Raw genomic sequence first — 14,161 nt, 5'->3', positions numbered from 1 at the left:
AGGAAGAATCAAACAATGGAAAATCCAGGATGGAATGTGACAATATTATAAAAAGGATAGTTGTTACCATACAGTGGAGATGCTGAGTCAGAAATAGGCATAATAAAAACACTGTCAGAAAGTGAGCTTTTGGCCAACACAGCCTTTGTCGAAGATAGAAAAACACACACACACACACACACACACACACACACACACACACACACGGACGCATGCACGCACAAGCAACTCACACACACCTGATCACAGTCCCTGGCAGCTGAAGCCAGATTGCGAGTAGCAGGGAATGATGGGTGGAGCAACTGGGTGGTGGGAGTAAGGAGGAAGCTGGGGCACGGAGTAGGAGGTAAGAGGGATAACTTGGTAGGGGTGGGGGATAGTAAAGTAGTAAAGTACTGCGTGTGGGAGCGTGTAGGGTCGAGGTGGAGAGAGGGTAGGGCAGCTATGCGTAGTCGAGAGGTTAAACGGAGGATGGGGAGAGTGGGGGTGGTGGAAAAGGAGAGAAGTAAAAAGACAGGGTGCATGGCTGTGTAGTGCTGGAATGGAAAAAGGGAAGGGGGCTGGATGGGTAAGGATAAGGACTAACAAGGTTGAGGCCAGGAAGGCTATGGGAATGTAGGCTGTATTGCAGGGATGCAGGGAGAGTTCCCATCTGTGCAACTCAGAAAAGCTTGTGTTGATGGAAAGGTTACAAATGGCACAGGTTGTGAAGCAGTCATTGAAATGAATGTCGTGTTGGATGGTATGCTCAGCAAAGGAATGGTCCAGCTGTTTCTTGGCCAGTTTGTCGTATGCTCAGCAAAGGGGTGGTCCAGCTGTTTCTTGGCCACAGTTTGTCAGTGGCCATTCATGCAGACAGACAGCTTGTAGATCACATGACTGGCTTCACAGGTAGCCCCTACCTGTGAATTTGGCTTTTTATATACCATAATACCCATTATGGGGATGGCCACTTCTATAATTGATATTTATGGCAAATCATTATTCCTGACCGAGCTCCAGAGGTTCAGAATTACCCTACTTATGCATGTAACACATTTGAACATTTATCCAGTCTGAGGTGTAAATGTAGTTTAACTGATGTAGTGAACTCATGGCAAGAATTCTGGGGTAATAACAAGGGTCCTGAAGTCACCAAACTATGTTTTTAGGCAGCATTTTTTCCACTAATAAAAATTTGCGATACAATGTCTCTGTGTAACTGGCATTTCACACCTGGTCTCACCTGTTGGCGTATGCACCTTGCAAAAAATTATTTTGGCATACTAAATTCTTTGTACTTGCAAATCAAACAATACATTTTTTTAATATGCTGTAGATGTAGGCTAAAAATATAGTACATTTTTGCAGAAATTAGTGTAAAGTGAACTTGTGTTGGAATGGAAGTCCTGCACTCACGTTAAACTAGAGGGAGCATCTGTTTTGTGGTGTGGTCACTTTACCACTTTACATTGCACTCTGTATACTGCTTTGAAACCTTGTTCCTCTGATGGTGATTTAATTTTTTTTTTAATTTGACTTAGGATTCCATTTTTTGTATTTGGATGGCACAAACAGCGATTCCCAATTCTATGTTCTGTGTTAACCTTACATTATGCATACTTATTTGTTGTTTGTATGTGGCATAGTATACAAATAAACTGCTGAAACTTAACTGCCCTATAGAATTTGTTTTATATAAGCAACATATTCCACTGTAGCAGGGAAAAGAAAGAAATCAGCAGAAAAATGCCGCTGTTGGAGTATAAAAAGGCAAATATGTTCTTCTTTAAGAGATTCTACGGACAAATTGGGAAACAGCTGCCTCAATCTTCATTGCCCCTTCTTCACCAAAAACTTTCGGATGTGAGCGTATTGTGATTTCTTGTGCTTATAGAGAGTAACAGAGAGAGAGTGATGGTGGAAGAGAGAGGAGACAACGATGTTGAGAGGGAGAAAGTGGCAGTGAAAGTGATAGAGAGATAAATACAACAGCAGTTGGAGCCCAAGAGAGGGGAGCTAGTGATGATCAGTGAGAGACAGGGCAGTAAAAGAGCATACCAACCTAAAGATTCTTGATCTAGGCCTCAAAACTCCAAGCAAACCCAGAGTTGCCACAAGTTTCCCCACGTGAAATTTCCTGATTTCCTGACAAGTTTTAGCATTTTTCTCTGTCAATTTTGAGATCTCAAGGGTAAGTTAAGACATAAGTGGACAACCTGTTGTTGCAAAAAATGGTTCAAATGGCTCTAAGCACGATGGTACTTAACATCTGAGGTCATTAGTCCCCTAGACTTAGAACTACTTAAACCTAACTAACCTAAGGACATCACACACATCCATGCCCGAGGCAGGATTCGAACCTGCGACTGTAGCAGCAGTGCAGTTCTGGACAGAAGCGCCTAGAACCGCTCGGCCACAGCAGCCAGCCCTGTCTTTGCAGCTGTCATACAAGAAACAATAGTGCAAACAAGGAAATATATATATATATTTTAAAAAAAGAAAGAAAGAAACCCTTGCAAGCAGATGGTATTTCTTGACGTGAGCAAAAGTCTTAAGCACTAACATCAACATCTTTTGTAATGAACTGTTTTTAGGTATATGGTATGTGTGTTTCATTAAGACCACTGATGTTATTTTATTTCAATAAAACGAAACATATTTGGTGACAAATATATGCATTTCCTTGGAGTGTGTAAACCAACACTGTAAGTGACTGCCAATTAAATGTTGGTTCTACTATGGTTGTTATTGTCAGTTATTATCCACTGTGTTATATCTATTATTTTACAGGTATTGTGTGATTTTTCTTTTGAGAAATGTATGAGGACACAGCATACAAACTGCTAGTGATTGGCACAATTTTCTTCTTCTTACCGTCCATACTTTCTAACATATAAACTACTTTTTAAGTGATAAAATGTACTAGAACGAATGAAAGTCTATAAAATGCCACACTGTACAACGTACTGGCAGTGAGACAGTCGCAATTCCTGAAATCCGTCACCCATGGCCTCTGGCCTGCTGTGGAGCACCGAAATCCTGGCTCCATGGGCAACACATCAAAATCAGCTGCATTACGCCACACAAAAACAGACCTGGCCTGCAGGCAGATTAGTGAGACTAGATCCAACAGGCACATCAGTGGGAACCGAATGGCTTCAGATCAGCAGGCCTGATCCATTACAGATACCCACAGAAATGGTCTGTGTCTTGGTCCATCAAAGAAATCCACTCGTGTGGCCAATTATTCACGACCTACAGGTAGCATGTTGATGAAATGAGACCACGGTGATCAACCCAAGCAACAGATAACTTGTTCAAATACTCTGAGAATCAATAATAATGAGGAAGGTAGCAACTAACTGTAAAGATGATTGCTGAGCCGCAGGCTGGCATGTAGAAAAGACAATTACACTCTCACAGCTAAATTTTCAGCCATAGCTTTTGTCACAAAACAAGCGCACCCATTCACACAATCACTCAGACACAAGTCGTGCACACATGATCGCCATCTCCAGCCTATGCATCTACAGTCTCTGTGAGTCAGAACCAAACATACCATTCCTCATGCCTCTCTGCCTCTTGTCGGCTGCTCTAGGCTAGTGGCAAGAGGTGGTGGCAGCACTCACTGCAAGGTGAGAAAAGTGGTAGGAAGGAGAAGCAGTAAGAATGAGGGAGTAGGGAAGCAGCGCGTGTACTCAGCTGTACCCAACCAGACACCTCAGTAAACAATCAATTTCATCTACTGAGACAAAAATAAGATTTTCCTAGTGTTTTTTTTCCTTTTTTCTTTTTTTTTCTCTTTTCAAATTTCCCTGACGTGTTGGAAATTTCCTGACTTCCAGAACCTGTGGCAACCCTGAAACCCTCCCCAAGGACATGTGTGGTGAGGAGACAATGGTGCTTGAAGAGAAAAACAAGCAGAATGTAAGCAAGAAAGAGAGAGACAATGTCAATGAAAGAGAAAAAGAATGGAATAAGGACAATGACTTTGTGACACAGAAAGTGGCAGAGAAGGAAACAGTGGTAAGGAAGAGTGACACAAAGGGTGAAGCAGTGACAATGGGACAGACGGACAAGAGAATGAGTCAATGGGAGAAAAAGATGACACGGAGGCTTAACTACAAAGAGAAACCAGGTAAAAGGATTTAGAATGTTCTGTGTTAAAAGAGTAACAATATAATCGCATGCCAAAATTTTTGGTGAAGAAGGTGGAACGATGACTGAGGCATCTGGTTCCCCACTTTTCCTTCAGTGACTTAAGAGGAACATATTCGCCTTTTTGTGCTCCAACAGGAGCATTTTCTTGCTGATAGAAATACATATTAAAATATAAACCAAATTTTTTTGTCATCTTGTTTCTTGTATTTGCCAATGTAAGGAAAAATTAAATACACAGTCAAAGTGCTGGTCAAATAAATACAATGTGAATCACGAGGAACCTACAAGATCTAATAAACACACACAAACGGTCACATAACACATCAGGAATATAAAATTGGTGATTTCACCAGCGTAATTACACACCGCATACAACCAAACCATACAAGCAACAAAACAACAGTCAATATTAATTCTTCTGCAGAAACAGTTCTCAGAATTTTCACTGGCTAATACACAATACAACTTCACTGGCTAACATGACAGGCTGAAAAGTAATGAAGGGCTAAGTAGAAGAGAAACAAGAAACGTAGAACGGTATAAATAAGAAGACAGCAGACAAAAATGGATTGGAGGGGGAGATGGAAAACAAGAGAAAAGGGAGAAAAGAAGAAACAGCATTTATTAAATAAGGACATGTTACTGATGAACAAAATATAAATGGAAGGGGTGGAGGGCTGTTAATAGCACTTAAGTTTAGGCAGGCACTGAAATGAGAGAATATGTTGGGGGAGAAGCAAGTTGCTATCTCCAGGATATGGGAAACTACTACTAGGTGGGATGAATCAATTCCCCTTATTGTGCAACAGGCACTCTGGAACCTTGAGTAATGCAGCAGAGCATGCTAAGCGACAGGGTAACGGGTGTCCGCATGAAGGACAGTTTTGTTGTCATACATGCATACACAATACGTTTGCCAGTGGTCATTCCTACACAGAAAGCTGTGCAATGAAAATGTCAGTTTACCAACAATATGCATCGTTTCACATGTTGCTCTGTCTTTGATGATGTAGGATTTACCAGTGATGGGGCTGAAGTAAATAGTGACTGGCAGGTGCATGGATTAAGTATTACAGTGGGAATGATTTAAGACTTAGCAACCTAGGAGTAGATACAAAGATCTGGGAATGTCATCTTGTCTGACAAAGATGTTTTAGAGATTAGGAGGGTGTCTGAAGGCAACAGTGGATGGTGTGAGAACAATGCCAAGTTAAGATGATCTCATTCTATGGATCGAGTTGAGAATGTCATAGTCTAGATGGAGTAATGCATGTTGCCACCTGATGTCTGGGTGGTACTGGTTGACAAGGAGTGTGCTTTTGAGTTTTTTGGAGGTAAGAGCTATATTTGTCAAGGAGTGAGAGGAAGATGCTGCTGAGTTGAGTAGGCACAGGTAGTGTAGGCTACCAGCCAGATGCATTGCACGCATTCCGTACATGCATGAGCCGCTTGGCTGACAGTGCTGGCAAGTATTCAGCCAGGGCAGTATGGTCATGTACACCACTGCCTGACTGCCTGTGTATCAGCTGTTTGGCCACACCTGCTCACCTGTGCCCATAGGCTGGAACAGCCCATCCTACAGCATTACTCAAGGGACCTAAGTACCTGTTACAAAATACGGATGATATCCATCTCATCTAGTGGTAATTTTCCTGAACTACGGAGTCGGGAACTTTTTCTCTGACATTGTCCAAGCACAGTATTTAATACGTATCTAATTGTGTACCACAGATGTGTATATAGACTCTTTGGCCCAGCTGTCAGTTCAATGTTTACTTTTTGTGACAACAGTGTCCAATGTGACACGGAAATAGCATCATTCAACATCTGACAGGTGTAACATGTACACATAACAACCTCTATTCTGTTAGGTAGGGGAGATGTCACATTGTTTCGTAATTGTGTACACGTGGTTATAATTAGCTTTTGAATATTTACACGGTTCTGTGTTGTCTAGATCAACATCAATTTTGACACCATAGAGAATTTATAATTGACATGCATGCCATTTGATTTAGAGGCATATATTATGTAAGTAAACTTACGTTTCCATTGTTATGCATACAAATGATTTTGTGTTGCACAAATTGATATGCAGGCAACTGTTTGTTTCTCCTCTGTATCAATGCCCCTGACTATGAGCTCTATGCCTGACTACTGCTATGAAAATCTAACATTTCATGTGCAGTTCGTGGTGTTAACAAGATGTCTTTCACCTCCAACATATTCTTGCATCTCGACACCAATCTAGGCTTATGTGTTGTTAACAACTCCCTCCCTGGAACCATCCATTTACATTTTTTCATTGGTAGGATTTCTTTACTTACCAAACTTCTCATTCTATTTCTTTCCCTCTTCCTCTATCCTTCTTTCCTCACTGAAGAAGAAACTACCAATTCTGAAGGCTTAGAATGGTTTTTTGACTTTTCAAAGTGTCTGTCAGTAGTTCTGGATTTTGGTTTCATGAAAGTAAGGACTGGGCAGCCATTCTGTCACCTTTTAATTTTACAGTCAGCTCAAGAAATTCTTCTTTTGACATAATTATGAGGGGGGGGGGGGGGGGCAAAGAGAGTGAAAGACAGTTAGCAGTTTACATCTGGGCAACAATTACCTAATAAATAGAAAACTACTTCACAGGACAGGTTTTTCTAAATTCTTATCATCAGAAAATAATCTATGTTTTGCTGATTACTATAGCTTAGTCAGTTTTGCCACAGAAATTTGGGAGAAGAACATGACATTAAAATCAGATAGTACAATGTGATCTACACATTCTGACCCTGCTGGAACATCCACTACAAACCTTCCTGATTGCAGAAATGTGTTTGATTTTATCTAATACACAATGACTTGAAAGTTAATTAAAATTAAAAATTTCACTGCTTATACTAGAATGTAGCAATGAAGAATACTGCTTCAGTTTTGTTTCAAATAAGTAGAACCCGATTACATTACATTTAGAAATGCATAAAAATTACTTAGAGGTAAAAAGAAATGTACGCTTATTACTCTATATTTTACTAACCATAGTTATGACTATAAACTTTATGAACTAAGCTTATTGTAATAATGGTTGATATTTTTGTACTGCTTCAGTTTTCGTGTTTTTTGGTAATCATACAAAAATATGCATAGAGGAATGACTAAATGGCAACAAAAGGCAAAGTCAGTTTAACATAGACTTTTAAATTTAACTGGATGCATAAAAAAAACGAACTCACCAAGTGGCAGGAAGAGAAAATACTTACAAAGGTTTCTTTAACCTTTACATGCGTGTTCTGACACCATCTGGTGAGTAGATTTTTTCATCTACTCAACGGAATGTAGTCAAATTAATCAGGTGATGCTGAGTGAATTGGATTAGGAAATGAGACATTTGAAAGAAGGAAATGAGTTTTGCTATTTGGGAAGCAAAGTAACTGATGATGGTCAAAGTAGGGAGGATATAAGATGCAGGATGGAATGGGCGCACGTGCGCGCTCTTACGTGCACTTCTACATCTACATCTACTTCTACATTTACACTCTGCAAGCCACTCAACGGTGTGTGGCGGAGGGCACTTTACGTGCCACTGTCATTACCTCCCTTTTGAGTTCCAGTCGCGTATGGTTCGCAGGAAGAATGACTGCCGGAAAGCCTCCGTGCGCACTCGAATCTCTCTAATTTTATTTGTGATCTCCTCAGCAGGTATAAGTAGGGGGAAGCAATATATTCGATACCTCATCCAGAAACGCACCCTCTCGAAACCTGGACAACAAGCTACACCGCGATGCAGAGCGCCTCTCTTGCAGAGTCTGCCACTTGAGTTTGTTAAACATCTCCGTAACGCTATCACGCTTACCAAATAACCCTGTGACGAAACGCGCCGCTCTTCTTTGGATCTTCTCTATCTCCTCCGTCAACCCGATCTGGTACTGATCCCACACTGAGGAGCAATACTCAAGTATAGGTCGAACGAGTGTTTTGTAAGCCACCTCCTTTGTTGATGGACTACATTTTCTAAGGACTCTCCCAATGAATCTCAACCTGGTACCTGCCTTACCAACAATTAATTTTATATAATCATTCCACTTCAAATCATTCCTCACGCATACTCCTAGATATTTTACAGAAGTAACTGCTACCAGTGTTTGTTCCGCTATCATATAATCATACAATAAAGGATCCTTCTTTCTATGTATTTGCAATACATTACATTTGTCTATATTAAAGGTCAGTTGCCACTCCCTGCACCAAGTGCCTATCTGCTGCAGATCTTCCTGCATTTCGCTACAATTTTCTAATGCTGCAACTTCTCTGTATACTACAGCATCATCCGCGAAAAGCCGCATGGAACTTCCGACACTATCTACTAAGTCATTTATATATATATATTGTGAAAAGCAATGGTCCCATAACACTCCCCTGTGGCACGCCACAGGTTACTTTAACGTCTGTAGACGTCTCTCCATTGAAAACAACATGCTGTGTTCTGTTTGCTAAAAACTCTTCAATCCAGCCACACAGCTGGTCTGATATTCCATAGGCTCTTACTTTGTATATCAGGCGACAGTGCGGAACTGTATCGAACGCCTTCCAGAAGTCAAGGAAAATAGCATCTACCTGGGAGCCTGTATCTAATATTTTCTGGGTCTCATGAACAAATCAAGCGAGTTGGGTCTCACACGATCGCTGTTTCCGGAATCCATGTTGATTCCTACAGAGTAGATTCTGGGTTTCCAGGAACGACGTGATATGCGAGCAAAAAACATGTTCTAAAATTCTACAACAGATCGACGTCAGAGATATAGGTCTATAGTTTTGCGCATCTGCCCGACGACCCTTCTTGAAGACTGGGACTACATGTGCTCTTTTTCAATCATTTGGAGCCTTCTGTTCCTCTAAAGACTAGTCTGAAATCTGCCTTCTATTACTCTTGCTAAACAGATAAACCTTCTTCCTTTTTTTTATATTCCTATTTACTTCCATATTCAGGGATGCTGCAATGGCCTTATGATCACTGATTCCCTGTTCTGCGCTTACAGAGTCGAAAAGTTCGGGTCTGTTTGTTATCAGTAGGTCCAAGATGTTATCTCCATGAGTAGGTTCTCTGTTTAATTGCTCGAGGTAATTTTCGGATAGTGCACTCAGTATAATGTAACTCGATGCTCTGTCCCTACCACCCACCCTAAACATCTGAGTGTCCCAGTCTATATCTGGTAAATTGAAATCTCCACCTAAGACTATAACATATTGAGAAAATTTATGTGAAATGTGTTCCAGATTTTCTCTCAGTTGATCTGCTACTAATGCTGCTGAGTTGGGAGGTCGGCAAAAGGAGCCAATTATTAACCTAGCTCGGTTGTTGAGTGTAACCTCCACCCATAATAATTCACAGGAACTATCCACTTCTACTTCACTACAGGATAAACTACCACTAACAGCGACAAACACGCCACCACCGGTTGCATCTATCCTTTCTAAACACCGTCTGTGCCTTTGTAAAAATTTCGGCAGAATTTATCTCTGGCTTCAGCCAGCTTTCCATACCTATAACGATTTCAGCTTCGGTGCTTTCTATCAGCGCTTGAAGTTCTGGTATTTTACCAATGCAGCTTCGACAGTTTACAATTACCATACCGATTGCTGCTTGGTCCCCGCATGTCCTGACTTTGCCCCGCAGCCTTTGAGGCTGTTGCCCTTTCAGTACTTGCCTGAGGCCATCTAACCTAAAAAACCGCCCAGTCCACACCACACAGCCCCTGCTGCCCGTGTAGCTGCCTGCTGGGTGTAGTGGACTCCTGATCTATCCAGCGGAACCCGAAACCTCACCACCCTATGGCGCAAGTCGAGTAATCTGCAGCCCTTACGGTTGCAGAACTGTCTCAGCCTCTGATTCAGACCCTCCACTTGGCTCTGTACCTTAGAACGTGTCCTACTAGCTGATCCCTTCTTTGGGTCAGGTTGTACCACAAATTTCTCTTCTCCTTAATGCTATTGAATAACTCCTCATTAGTTACATGATCTACCCACCTTATCTTCAGCATTCTTCTGTAGCACCATAGTTCAAAAGCTTCTATTCTCTTCTTGTCTAAACTATTTATCATCCATGTTTCACTTCCATCCATGGCTACACCCCAAAAAACATACTTCTAGAAAGGACTTCCTGACGCTTAAATCTGTACTTGACATTAACAAATTTCTCTTCTTCAGAAACACTTTTCTTGCCATTGCCAGTTTGCATTTTATATCCTCCCTACTTTGACCATCATCAGTTATTTTGCTTCCCAAACAGCAAGACTCATCTACTACTTCAAGTGTCTCATTTCCTAATCTAATTACCAGCACCACCTGATTCAATTTGGCTACATTCCATTATCCTCATTTTGCTTTTGTTGATGTTCATCTTATATCCTCCTTTCAAGATATTGTCCATTCCATCCAACTGCTCTTCCAAGTCCTTTGCTGTCTCTGCCAAAACTGCAATGTCATGGGCAAACCTCAAAGTTTTTATTTCTTCTTTCAGGACTTTAATTCCTACTCCAAATTTTTCTTTTGTTTCCTTTACTACTTGCTCAATATCCAGATTGAACAACATTAGAGATAGGCGATAATCCTCTCACTCCCTTCCCCACCATTGCTTCCCTTTCATGCCCCTCGACTCTTACAACAGCCATCTGGTTTTGGCAAAAATTGTATATAGCCTTTTGCTCCCTGTATTTTACCCCTTCCACATTTAGAATTTGAAAGAGAGTATTCCAGTCAACTTTGTCAAAAGCTTTCTCTACGTCTACAAATGCTATAAATGTAGATTTTCCTTTCATTAACCTATCTTCTATGAGAAGTCGTAGGGTCAGTATTGCCTCTCATATTCCTATAGCTCTCCGGATTCCAAACTGATCTCCCCTGAGGTCTGCTTCTATGAGTTTTTCCATTCTGTAAATGACTTACTAAACTGATAGTTTGGTAATTTGACACATGCTTTCTTTGGAACTAGGATTATTGTATTCTTCTTTACGTCTGAGAGTATTTCGATTGTCTTGGAAATCTTGCTCACCAGATGGAAGAGTTTTGTCATGACTGCCTTCCCAAGGCTATCAGTAACTCTAACGGAATATTGTCTACTCTCCGGGTCTTGTTTTGACTTAGGCCTTTGAGTGCTTTGTCAAATTCTTCACACAGTACCATATCTCCCTTCTCATCTTCCTCTATGTGCTCTTTCATTTCCGTAATATTGCACTCAAGTGCATCTCCCTTGTATAGATCTTCTATATACTCCTTCCACCTTTCTGCTTTCCCTTCTTTGCTATGTACTGGTTTTCCATCTGAGCTCTTGATATTCATACAGGTCATTCTCTTTTCTCCAAAGGTCTCTTTAATTTTCATGTAGGCAGTATCTATCTTACCCCCAGTTGCTGTTACATCCTTACATTTGTCTTCTAGCCATTCCTGCTTAGCCATTTTGCACTTTAGATTAGATTAGATTAATACTTGTTCCATAGATCATGAATACGACACTTCGTAATTATGTGGAACGTGTCAGGTTAATAAAAGGTGTCTATACAAGATATTAAATTAGTCAAAATATTACATGACACTCAATATTTTTAATTTTTTTTTTGTGGGGGTTACGAAATTACCCACTTACTATATCCAAAAATTCATCTAATGAGTAGATGGAGTTGCCATTAAGAAATTCTTTGAATTTCCTTTTAAATGCTATATGGCTATCTGTCAGACTTTTGATGCTATTAGGTAAGTGACCAAAGACTTTTGTGGCAGCATAATTTACCCCCTTATGAGCCAGAGTTAGATTTAACCTAGAGTAGTGAAGATCATCCTTTCTCCTAGTGTTTTAGCCATGTACACTGCAATTACTTTTGAATTCGTTCGGATTGTTAATAACAAATTTCATAAGTGAATATATATTATCGTGAGGCTACAGTGAAGATTTCTAGCTCTTTAAATAAGTGTCTGAAGGATGATCTTGGATGAGCTCCAGCAATTATTCTGATTACACGCTTTTGTGCAATGAACACTCTTTTACTCAATGATGAGTTACCCCAGAATATGATGCCATACGAAAGCAGAGAATGAAAATAGGCGTGGTAAGCTAATTTACTCAGATGTATATCGCCAAAATTTGCAATGACCGTAATAGCATAAGTAGCTGAACTCAAACGTTTCAGCAGATCCTTAGTGTGTTTTTTCCAGTTCAACCCCTCATCAATGCATACACCTAGAAATTTTGAATATTCTACCTCAGCTACCGATTTCTGATCGAAGTCTATATTTATTAATGGAGTCATTCCATTTACTGTGTGGAACTGTATATACTGTGTTTTGTCAAAGTTTAATAAGAGCCCATTTGCAGAGAACCACTTAATGATTTTCTGAAAAACATCATTTACAATTTCACCTGTTAATTCTTGTCTGTCGGGTGTGATAGCTATACTTGTGTCATCGGCAAAAAGTACCTGCTTTGCATCTTCGTGAATATAGAATGGCAAGTCATTAATATATATTAAGAACAGCAGAGGACCCAAGACCGAACCTTGCGGCACCCCATTCTTGATTGTTCCCCAGTTTGAGAAATCAACAGTTTTTTGTATATTATGGGAACTGCTTATTTCAACTTTCTGCACTCTTCCAGTTAGATATGATTTAAACCATCTGAGCACTGTCCTATTCATACCACAGTACTTGAGCTTATCTAGAAGTATTCCATGATTTACACAATCAAAAGCCTTTGATAGATCACAAAAAATCCCAACGGGTGACTACCGGTTACTCAGAGCATTTAATATTTCATTAGTGAAAGTATATATAGCATTTTCCATTGAGAAACCCTTCTGGAAACCAAACTGACATCTTGTTAAAACTTTATTTTTACAAAGGTGTGAAGCTACTCTACAATACATTACTTTTTCAAGAATTTTAGATAAGGCAGTCAGAAGAGAGATTGGGTGGTAGTTGTTGACATCGGTTTAACAATGGCATACTTCAGTCTATCTGCGAAAATGCCCTGCTTCAGAGAGCTATTGCATATGTGGCTAAGAATCCCACTTGTTTCTTGGGAACAAGCCTTTATTATCTTCCTAATTTCAGAAGGAGAGGTGGGTGGAATTTCAATTGTATCAAATCTCGTTTTTTACATGTTTGTATTCCCTTTCGTCTACTTCATTTATTGCATTTTTATATTTTCTCCTTTCACTGATAAAATTCAATATCTCCTATGTTACCGAAGGATTTCTACTAACCCCCATCTTTTTACCTACTTGCTCCTCTGCTGCCTTCACTATTTCATCTCTCAAAGCTGCTCATTCTTCTTCTATATTCCTTTCCGCTGTTGTTGTCAATCGTTCCTTAATGCTCCTGCTAAAACCCTCTATAACCTCTGGTTCTTTCAGTTTATCCAGACCCTCTGTCATATCCTTAGATTTCTACCTTTCTGGAGTTTCTTCAGTTCATAAACAATAAATTGTGATCACAGTCCACATCTGCCCCTGGAAATGTCTAATAATTTAAAACCTGATTCATAAATCTCTGTCTAACCATTATATAATCAATCTGAAATCTTCTGATGTCTCCAGGTCACTTCTACGCATACAGCCTTCTCTCATGATTCTTAAATCAAGTGTTAGCTATGATCAGATTATGCTCTATGCAAAACAAATATTACAAATGAGAAAACTCAGTACATACCTTCTCACATCGTTTTCTCTTCCTTGTTACTCTTTCAGAAGAATTATGGTTCATTTCTCGCAAAATATCAAATCTTCGCATTGGTCTCCGGGAACTACTGTCCTTTCGCAATGTCTGCCGGTTCTCGTGGTACTGAAAGATATTTCAAGAAAATTATTAATCTAAAAATTGATAAAGAAAGTAATTTTGAAATTCATTGCATGTGAAAATTGTAAACTTTTATGATTTTCGTTTCTCTTGTTCTTTTTGTAGCATCTGAGTACTTCAAGCACCTAATAGAATAAGCCTTCAGAGGTTAAAAAATCAGAGCTGAAATATTTACCACAGATATTTT

At 39.9% G+C, this 14,161-nt stretch overlaps 1 protein-coding gene across 2 annotated transcripts in view; it reads right to left on the bottom strand.

Moving 5' to 3' along the window:
- The window catches only part of LOC126481355 (putative protein tag-52), a 142,391-nt gene that overhangs the window by 31,643 nt on the left and 96,587 nt on the right, over positions 1–14,161 (bottom strand). For both annotated transcript variants that reach the window (XM_050105054.1, XM_050105053.1), the window contains one exon: positions 13,828–13,959. In XM_050105054.1, the coding sequence (XP_049961011.1) occupies positions 13,828–13,959 (132 nt within the window). The remainder of the gene's footprint in view (positions 1–13,827; positions 13,960–14,161) is intronic.

This window comes from Schistocerca serialis, chromosome 5 (assembly GCF_023864345.2).
Source record: "Schistocerca serialis cubense isolate TAMUIC-IGC-003099 chromosome 5, iqSchSeri2.2, whole genome shotgun sequence".
Classification (NCBI taxonomy): domain Eukaryota; kingdom Metazoa; phylum Arthropoda; class Insecta; order Orthoptera; family Acrididae; genus Schistocerca; species Schistocerca serialis.
Note: the sequence above shows the minus strand (reverse complement) of the source record. Positions and strands in the feature narration are given on the sequence as shown.